Source organism: Leiobunum rupestre, chromosome 6 (genome assembly GCF_980474605.1).
Source record: "Leiobunum rupestre chromosome 6, qqLeiRupe1.1.hap1, whole genome shotgun sequence".
Taxonomy (NCBI): domain Eukaryota; kingdom Metazoa; phylum Arthropoda; class Arachnida; order Opiliones; family Sclerosomatidae; genus Leiobunum; species Leiobunum rupestre.
In genome coordinates, this window is record NC_143389.1 from 29,110,480 (window position 1) to 29,120,518 (window position 10,039).

The 10,039-nt window shown below is 38.8% G+C and overlaps 3 protein-coding genes across 3 annotated transcripts; 1 reads left to right on the plus strand and 2 right to left on the minus strand.

The window, feature by feature from the left end:
- Nucleotides 1-299: 299 nt before the first annotated feature.
- On the minus strand, nt 300-3,719 carry GlcAT-I (Glucuronyltransferase I). The gene is made up of 6 exons (XM_090178282.1): nt 3,532-3,719; nt 3,364-3,437; nt 2,974-3,305; nt 2,762-2,900; nt 885-1,175; nt 300-483 (listed from the first exon to the last, which is right to left on the minus strand). Exons 1-6 carry the CDS (start codon nt 3,632-3,634, stop codon nt 394-396), a joined length of 1,029 nt encoding a protein of 342 aa, XP_090034408.1. The 5' UTR covers nt 3,635-3,719; the 3' UTR covers nt 300-393.
- Nucleotides 3,720-4,795: 1,076 nt separating this feature from the next.
- LOC149940600 (putative RNA-binding protein EIF1AD) lies at nt 4,796-5,576 on the plus strand. Its single transcript, XM_090178285.1, has 3 exons — nt 4,796-5,011; nt 5,085-5,193; nt 5,271-5,576. Exons 1-3 carry the CDS (start codon nt 4,925-4,927, stop codon nt 5,537-5,539), a joined length of 465 nt encoding a protein of 154 aa, XP_090034411.1. The 5' UTR covers nt 4,796-4,924; the 3' UTR covers nt 5,540-5,576.
- On the minus strand, nt 5,556-6,753 carry Trs33 (trafficking protein particle complex subunit Trs33). Its single transcript, XM_090178283.1, has 6 exons — nt 6,645-6,753; nt 6,512-6,573; nt 6,013-6,130; nt 5,864-5,947; nt 5,712-5,805; nt 5,556-5,653 (listed from the first exon to the last, which is right to left on the minus strand). The coding sequence occupies exons 1-6, from the start codon at nt 6,714-6,716 to the stop codon at nt 5,619-5,621; spliced, it is 465 nt and encodes a 154-aa protein (XP_090034409.1). The 5' UTR covers nt 6,717-6,753; the 3' UTR covers nt 5,556-5,618.
- Between the last annotated feature and the right edge of the window lie 3,286 nt (nt 6,754-10,039).

The window sequence follows — 10,039 nt, forward strand, 5'->3', positions numbered from 1 at the left end:
GGTAGAAATTCAAATTTAATTCCTAGCACCAGCGTTCGCAAGATGGCGCTAACATAACAGCCAGAAATTGCGGTCTGCCGATTTGTTTTTAGAGTTGCCTATCCTTAAGAATGGATTTAGCTTCCTCAAAAGAGCCAAGGCGCAAGGCTAGCGAATCTTCAAATCCTTTGGAAGACTCAATTCTAAACAACACTTTATTTCACCTCGCAAAAACCGAAACAACAAGGCAATTTTCGAGGATGATATTTGAAAAATTACACGCTTATAAGAATAAGAAAAAAATATTTTCACACACAAACGACATGGCAAAAGATACAAATGTATTGGCACAAAACATTACATACGTATTTACAAAAATCATTCCTCCCATTGACAGATAATATATAACCACTACTAAACTTCGATGCCGTCGTCGGAAGGAACAGGAAGCTTTTTTTCTTGACTTAATTTCGTTTGTTCCGCTCGTGTGTGCCACACCAACACCTGTTACATAAATCAACTTTATTATCCGATCTAACAATCGTAACACTGACAAGCGCGGCTAAACGGCGGGAACAAAGATCTATCTATTATTATTACTTTATTTCACAATTAAAGGGTGTATAAAGTAGGGCGTTTTATGGTTGATTAACGCATTTCGCGTTTTTGACACAAGGAGCGCTGTCAATTGAGTTATTGGTAAAAGATATGTAGGATCCTATATTTACGCGTGATTTCCTAAAATAAAACACAGTGTCTGCTTATCAGGCGAAAAGCCAACACTGTAGGACCTTCTCTCAATAGACGCTACGTGGCTTTACGTTATCTGAAAAGGCTAATTGCAACCCGAAATATATTAAAAACACTTTTAATTCCCTTTAACGCGCGGGTAAACCGAAACTTACTTTGGTGCAATTTTTCGCTTTTGGTTCCAGTTCATTGAGAGTAACCAAATGTTTGAGAATGTAGCTTTCCTGGAAACCTCTGGGAACTTTGTAGGTGAAGTGGGCATTGGGGTTGCTCAATAAGAGAGAAAGGTTGATGGCAAAACCAGCCATGTCAATTGGGAATGGACGCTCAGGTTTGAACACTGTGTTGAAGCTAACAACTCTTCCAAACTCAATAATAGGGCGTTCCACCATCAGTCCCCCGACTAAACCTACTGGCCATACTGACACTTTCTTTGTAAATCTCATCTATAAAAAAACAAATACATAGCATTAATAACAAACGGCCGACTTTGATCACGCGCTGTTCGCGCTACAGCGGCCAACACATTCGTTGAAGTTTCTATGTTACCCTATGAGCAAAAGATATGTGTATGGTTTGAGCGCCCCTAGCGGAATATTATTTTTAGAACAGTTTTTGCATAAAAACGAGCGTGGCGCTGAACTCCTACAGTTTCTAGTACAGTTTATAGGGGGAAAATCCTTGCTCACGGAATTTCGACGAATGGGTTGGCCGCTGTAGCGCGAGAGATCAAAGTTGGCCGTGAATAACATAATCGTCGGCTTCAACTTCTATCGTAATTTATCTGGTTTAGCAGGCGAAACTCATGGTTATTAGCAGGAAACTATAGAGTGTTGTCGTCTGATACGATTTTGAAAACTTGTAACGTCACAGCTTTAGTGTTAATAGTGGCCGCCATTTTTTATCAATAGGCAAATTACAATGGTAACGTCGCAGGGTTTCAGACGACAACACTATAGAGGTATACACTTGGAATGTCAAAGGTTCCATTGGGACGGTGATACGAAAGCACGTCGAGAAAAAGGCGGGGCTTAACTGCGTCAAGTGTAAGACGTAACACGACATTTCAAATTCATTGGCTCCAGGTTTGACGCGAAAAGAATGCATCGTCATGGTAATAAATAGGTGATCTTCCCGCGCAAAAAAAGCCTATAAAACCATGGATTTAAAAACCTCAATTTGTTATCGAACTTAATATTTTGAAGTAATTATAATGTTCTTCGCGAAAGAAGTGTAGTGATACCTAATTTCAGGTATTTGTATGGTTATAAAAGAGATAACCAGGTAAGCTAATAATATAATAACCATGACTAGGGTTAATGACGACTTTTCGAGAGTTTTTCTCGTGAGTTTTCCCGCGGCGCTTTAAGACACGCCCGTTTCTACGAGCTACATCACGGCCGTAAAAATCTTCCTTAGACATTCCAAGTGTATACCTATATAGTTTCCTGTTATTAGTTATAGCAAAATCGTTATTATTTTCCTTTTTTTGATCAGTAAAAAATGGTTATCGGTTTTCCAAATAACCAGTAATTTAGTATTATCGATAATAATAGTCAATTTACACGAAAATCGATTAGTCAATAATAATTGGAAATTACACGCGAGACGGGAACCGATTAATCGATAAAATGCAATTTAGTCACGAACCGATAAATCCAAAAAAGGCAATTGAAACACGAACCGATTAATCAAAAAAAGGCAATTTACACGAGAATCGATTAGTCGATAATAATCGGCAATTACACGCGAGATGCGAACCGATTAGTCGATAATAATCGGAAATTACACGCGAACTGATTGATCGATAAAATGTAATATTATCGCGAACCGATTAGTCGAAAAAAGGCAATTGCAACACGAACCGATTAATAAAAAAAAAGGCCATTTAAACGCAATCAGAATAAGCGATAAAATAATAATAATCAGCTGGCTAATAACTCAAGCTAGTATCGATTAATCAGTAAAATGGTAAAAATTCCGAATTAGTTTTGCACCCATCACTTGAAACAAACAAAAACGTTTCACTAACTTCTTCAAACAAATCAAGATCGTACGTATTGTCATCATCAGCAAAATACACAACTCCTTGCATTGATCCTGGTCTATAATTTTCTCTCAGCCAAGTGATACCCAGATTTCGCTGTAGAACTCCCTTTGGCTTCAACCAGCTTAGGTTAATACATGAATTACATTGTTTAACATGTGAAAAATTAGAATGAGGCGTGCCACATTTTCCTTTACCTTGGATCGTGCATTCTCAATTTGTATTGAGATGGAGTTGAAACGTGTAAATGGGTGAAAGTCAAACGAGATTTTAACAAAACATTTTCTACTAAATCGCTTTTCTCCTCAGCATCTTCCACAACTATCCAATGGATGTTAGGAACTAGCTTGAGTGTATGGCTCAGTCTGACTAATTCAGCTTTTTGAACTGGTCTTGAATAAGTGGGGGTAATTAAAAAGACCGTCGGTATATCTAGAGATACTCCAATAACAGATGCTGATTCTCTTGATGGTTTGGAACACCACTGAGTTTGTTTTATTTGATCTCTCATAGCATCCAGCGCAGAATGCTATATGGTATCAAAGACGACTGTATGTTTGACTTAATGTTATTTTCCAAAATCTTACAATTTTTTGTCTGCATATCAATCCGATACCCATTGATTTGGGTTCATCCCATATTTTGATATTGTATAGTAAAGCTGGAATTTAAGAATGTAACAGGTTGTTTGTTTATGATTTTGTACATGCAATTTTGCATCCGGTAAAAGGGAAAATAATTCAAAATATAATTACTTATATGCATAATGAACCAGACAAGGCTTCCAGCAACAAGGAACCATCCAAATTTTCGTTTCCATTTTCGAAAAAAAATAATTTTGAAATATTTACCAAACATTTCAGGTTATTCATGCTGCATTTATAAAGAGCGCGTTTCCGAAATTTTTTGTTTTTGACATTTAGGCTTAAGCAGAAAACGTGGCAGACTACAGCCTTGGAAATAACGGTGGTCAGGTGGTCAAAGACCAGTTAATTAATTGTTCAGACCAGTTTATTTATTCAAAATTTGGGGGGTCACTGGTCACCGTGTCCAGTTTATTAATTCGAAATAATATCAAAAAAACAGAAGGTGACCAGTTTAATAATTCCAAATAATATTAGATTAATTAAAGGTTTATATCAATTTGGATTTCCCGACTCCTCTTACTACCGCCGGGGCCGCACGTCGAGGTTTTATGTAGAGTCCCTTCGCTCGCATCCCTTGAACGAGTCGAACTGTCTAACCCCCCTCTGGCCTCAAACCCTCAATCCTCTAGTCTCGCTTTCCCCCGAGTACGGTAGGCTACCTGGCTACGCGGTAACGGACCGGAGACTCTGGAGTTACGGGGCCTAGAGAAAGAGAGGTAATACGGTAAATTACGAGGGTCTTCTAGGCTCTGGTAGTAGTCTTAAGTGAGATAGTACTATATTGTACTATTCTGGTGGTACTCGTAAAATAAAGTTAACTATTTTGAATTCGTGCAAAGTTAATGTTACCAACATAATCTAACTTCTAAACATGTAGTATATGTTTTTTAAGGCATATAAATGACATTGGCACATTTTATATAAGACCAGTTTAATAATTCATAAGCTAGGGGTCACTGGTCATAAGGACCAGTTTAAAAAAAAACCTTATTTCCAAGGCTGGCAGACTAGCATGGAGCGACCTTTTTTTTTTTTTTTATTCAAGGAAGAAAGGGCTGATTGAGTCTGAGAAGACCGCGAGCCCGGCGAAACACCATCTGATTAATCAGGGCGAGATATGTGTAACGGCCACGCCAACGGGGGGATACGTGGGGACAGGGGTGGGGACACCCGTGGCGGAAGTATTTCGACCACCCGTTGGGGAATTGGTAGTCGTCCTCACACGACCAACCACAAACTCTGCCTCCCGGACGCCTGGGATTACAGGAGTGAGCCACTACTCCCGGCCATGGAACGACTTATTTATCATACTTTCACGCAACTATAGTCGCGCCATCTAGCAAAGAATTTCAAACTGTATGCGTAGTATGTCCGATAGATGACGATATTGCTCAACTCAATTAAAGATGAGAGAAACGTGTGTTAGGTTTTCCCTCTTAACATTTATTATTGGAAAAATTTTCCTAATTGAAAGGTAAATTTTGCTATTGACTTTTTTAAAATGTCTAAAACTACTAAGAAGAAGCACGTAGTAAAAGAAGTCCTAGATAATTACGTGCTTCCTACAAAAGATCAAGAAATTGCTCTTGTAAGTATAGCCTTTGTAACTTTCATGCTCACCACCTGGGCATGTCATTGACTTTTTTTTAATTTATTTTAAGGTTCTATCTGGTAAAGGAAATAATCTCCACGAAGTACAATCACAAAAAGGAGAAGTATTCCTGGCAAGCATGCCTACCAAATTTCGAAAGAATGTCTGGATTAAAAGAGGTATGTGGACAAAACTAGTCACATGCCTTTTTTTGGTTTGAGCGTATTGAGGTTCTAAGAAAGTGCTCTTTTTTAAGGTGATTTTGTTATTTTGGACCCAATTGAAGAAGGAGACAAAGTCAAGGGGGAAATAGCCGTTATTCTGTACAAGGACCAAATTAAATATATTAAAAGTGAAGGAAAATGGCCGGAAAAGTTTGAAGACACAAAAGCAGAAGCAAAGAATGAAGCTAATCTTTTTCCAACCTCCGATGACGAAGAGGATTTGTGTTGTAATATAAATAGGAATTTAGTTTTGGAAGAAAGTTACTCAACATCTGATACTGATGAATCAGAGTCTGAATAATAATTATATTGTATAATTTTTTTACCAAATAAAGATTTAATTAATTATATTTACAAAAGAATTATAATGAAATACTATATTATACACTATGCTGGGCTTGGATTTGAAACAAACCTGTAAAGAATAATTTTGGCTTTATTATATTATAAGTCAATATTAAACTAATACTTACAAACTGGTAATTTTTCAGTTTGGCCTGTAACCACGCACATAATACCCAAGTTAGCCAAGGCTCCTCGTATTAACCCACAAGTGAAAGCCATGTGCTTAAAATAGTCATGAAATTAGACACAAACCTATACTTTTGAACACGCTTATTCTTACTTTGGATGCTACATCCAAATATTGAGTGCCATTGGAAATTGCGCTCAAAAACCTAAATGAGTTATCTTGCAATACGTACACACCCTAAATGAAAAGGAAATTTACTCTTAATAAAAGTGAGAAACATATTTAATCACAATAAAACTAACTTGGTGATTTGTTCGAAGATTATCAATTTGCTTTTTAAAAACTGCAGACCAAAACTCTTTACACAAGAATTTAACTGTGTCAAGTTCGTCTTTAAATCTGGGCCAATCCTTAGTTAGTCTGAAAAACCAATTTTATATTTACCAGGCCAATTTTACTGAAGACCAGCAAGTAGAGCGCTTTTTAATTAATAAATCTCTTACAAGATAAATCTATCTATCCATTTATGGATTAAAAATGAAACATGTACCTTCTCAGACTTGTGCCATTTTTCAATGAGACCCAATTTCCAGCCTAATTGTGGATTGCCTGTTTTAATTCGACTAACAATGTAAACTGTAAAATATTTCCCTTTTGTAAAAACCATATTTTAGCCCATGAAAAAGTTAGTAAATTTGTATTCAGGGGTGCAAGCGAAGGAACATGTTTCAACTTAAGAAAATAACACTAGAAGGATAGAGAGATGGATAGATACTTCTCCCATAATTTAATAATACTAACCTTTCAACAAATCTGTAACCTGTACAAAATCCCATGTGTTCCAGTTTGGAAACAGTTACTTCCTAAAGAAATTTGATACTTTAACTTAATTTTACTTTTATATGAAAATGATGTTAAGCAAAATTTAACATACTTTATCTTTGTTAGATGAGAAAATAGTCGTCAATTCAATGTGAAGAAGATCGAAAAGCACATCTTCGGCCATTATTATTCGGAATTGTAAAATTTGTAACCACCTATCCTATACATTGACAGAACTCTGATTTTAGTTCACGTCGCTAGATGGCGAGTTTTCCAAAGAATTGCGTTGGGCCACTACCAAAGATAATTTAAACTCGTACCCTAGATTCGAAATCACTCTCTCGAGCGTTGCCGATAGCGTTTACCCACTTCCCGCCGGAACTCAGAAAAAATTCGCTCCATGGTTTTGCACCGTACCGCAACCACAGCCAACTTCGATCACGCGCTGCAGCACGGCAGCACGTGATCGAAGTTGGCCGTGCCGCAACCGATGGAGCCTGATTTTTCTGAGGTCACGTGCCGGAAAAGGGTAAACGCTTCGTAACAAAACCGTCAATGTGAAAGCTCTCAGTATTCGAATCTAGGGTACGAGTTTAAATTATCTTTGCCACTACGCAATTGCCTTCTATTAATAAGTTTTTGAAATTTCAGCGGGAAGAGGACCTTTTTAGTTCCACATCGATATATACAGGGTGTTAACTAAAAAATGGACCAGGGCGAATATCTCTAAATGTGTTTTAGCTACGATTTTGAAATTTTAGGTTGTTATAGAGCGCTCAGGGGGTCAACCAACTATGAAAATTTCAAGTACCTTGAACCATGTCTTCAAGGTAGTTCAAAAATTAACTTGAGAACCATAGGAGTTACGATGTTGGTTCCAATTAGAAAAGTGTTCCCCGTCTCATTTTATGGCTAACTAGCTTTGACTCGATCTGATTTGCGAAATAGGAAGTTGAGCAATGTGAGGCCAAAATCCAGAAGGTCGTTAAGTTGATAACGTGTGGAAGACGAGTTTTGGGAGCTGAAATTTTCAAACTAAAGACCCTCAACCACGATGAGGTTGTCTAACAAATTTCAGTAATCTAACAAGAGTACTTTTAAAGGTGTCAGTTGAACATCGTCTTTGCTCAACTTCCTATTTCGCAAATCAGATCGAGTCAAACCTAGTTAGCCATAAAATGTGGCGGGGAGCACCTTTCTAATTGGAACCAACTTCGTAGCTGTTACGGTTCTGAAGTTAATTTTCGAACGACCTTGAAGACATGGTTCAAGGTCATTGACATTTCCATAGTTGGTTGACCCCCTGAGCGCTCTATAACATCCTAAAATTTCAAAATCGTAGCTAAAACACATTGTGAGATATTCGCCCTGGTCCATTTTTTAGTTAACACCCTGTATATATCGAGTGGGACTATTGCTATGGACGGAATGTCGTTAAGTGTTGTAGTTTGTTTGTTTGTTTGTTGTGGAAAGCGACGACATGGTAGATGGAGCTGCGAAAAGTAATTTATATAATAATTTATAATATTGGCGGCGCCAGGATTCGAACCCAGATAGCTGCTGGCCGCGTAATCTCCAAAACCGACGCCTTGAATTTCATGCTTGAACTTTTAGCCTTGAACACTCTTATAGTTTGTATTTGTCTAGTTAAGTTGTCGCAATTGTCGTTCCTTTTTCCGGGTTATTTTACGTATATTTACGGCGTTTAAGGTCAAGTGAACCTCAAACTTCGCCTCCCTCCCCCCCACCCAGTGGATTTTCACGAAGGGTGACACGGGCGTGGCGGGAAGTTTGAATAGACGCCTCAATAAAACATCTTCAAGGAAATCGCCAAGAAGTAATATATCAAAAAGCCAGGAGCTGCAAGGTACAGTTTATATACTGCTTGTTGAGTTTGTAACAATTTACTGAAAGGTGGCGCTAATAGTCGAGGATAACGTTGAGATAAAGATGCTTTTACCAAAACAGTTTAAAGGCAGATTCAGGGCCGTAGCCAGGTCTTCGAGGTAGAGCGGGTAAGCCGTTTTTTAGGAGGGGTGAACAGTAAAAACACTCGCCCTTTGTTTAGAAACAAATGTTTGTGTCGTTTACCTGACCGGTTATATTATATTTACAAATTGGTGTATTGATTATAAATTAGGTGCTGGCTTGCTTTAGCTCAGGGATTGTAGGTGTAGCTTCTCCTTTTCCAGGGTACCGGTTCGTTCTCGAACGGCCCCATAGCGATCAAGAGCAATCGCGATCGAACTCATTCGCTTCGATAAAAGGGCTGCGTTCAGTAACCTGCAGCAAATTCCAGATTTTAATATCTATCCAGCGGTTCCTTACAGAAAGATTTTCCCAATTTCCGGTATGACCATAGCAAATTATGTCACTTTTGCCATAGACATAATAAATAGGATAGACCCCCGATTTTACGGGGGGCTCGCACGCTGGCAGAACTAGCAGACACGGGGGAAAGCGCCTGGAAAACACCAGCTATCGGAAACTAGTAAAACTATAACAGGGGCGTAGGAACGTTCTAGAAGTTGGAGGGGGCAAAGAGAAACCAAAAGGGGTATGGGGAATGGTTTGGAATTTTTAAAGGAGTGTAGCTTCTCCGAATGCATGTGTACTTGTTACTACTATGTAAATTGGCGGGAAAAGACTGAAATTTAAATACAGTTGAGGTTCTATAAACTGTATATGCTTTTAAAATGAGAATTTGAGCCTTTTGAAGATTTCAACTGACCAAAAAGTTGGAGGGGGCAATAACATTAGTTGCCCCTCCCAGAAAAATTCTAGGGAGGGGCATTGCCCCCCTTGCCCCCCCTGGTTCCTACGCCCCTGAACTATAAAATGTAACGTGGCTTAACGAAGTTAACAAAGGCGTGCCAGGCAGGGTTAAGAATCATATGTTCTTTCGTAAAGAGTTTATAACACTCAAATTTTAATTTCAAGTCATGAATAAGTAGATTGATTTAATGGAAACTTATACGAACCAAATTTTCAAGTAGGCCCAGGCCTACCCCGGCCTGTTGCGGGCGCTGCTACCAGAGATACTGGCAACATAGAGGAATAGCCCTGGAGTGGTATTGATAGTTCTGATTGGGCTAAGCACTGACATTCCTCTTCAGAAATCGTGTAAAGGGGGATGTAGAAACGGGGGGGTATGTCGAGGTAGGCTTTTATCTATTCATACATTCCAACAAAGGCAACGCGATCATGGCGCCATCTACCGGTTAGGGTTTGAATCCTTTTAAAAAGTCCACCTCGACTTTCCCGCCTTCCTCCCCCCCGCCTCGAACTGGCACTACGCTGTCGGATTTAGCGCCTTCTTTCCTTTCCCCTCCTCTACTATTCCTCCATGCTGGCAATAAAAACTCCGCCTGAAAAGCGACCCCCGGAATTTTAAAAAATCCTGAGCGGCGCGACGCCTAACGGCCGGAAGAAAGCGCATTTTTCAAAATCCCAAACAACGGATTTCAGACGCAAAAATATATATCTCAGAAATTATTATCTAGAGTG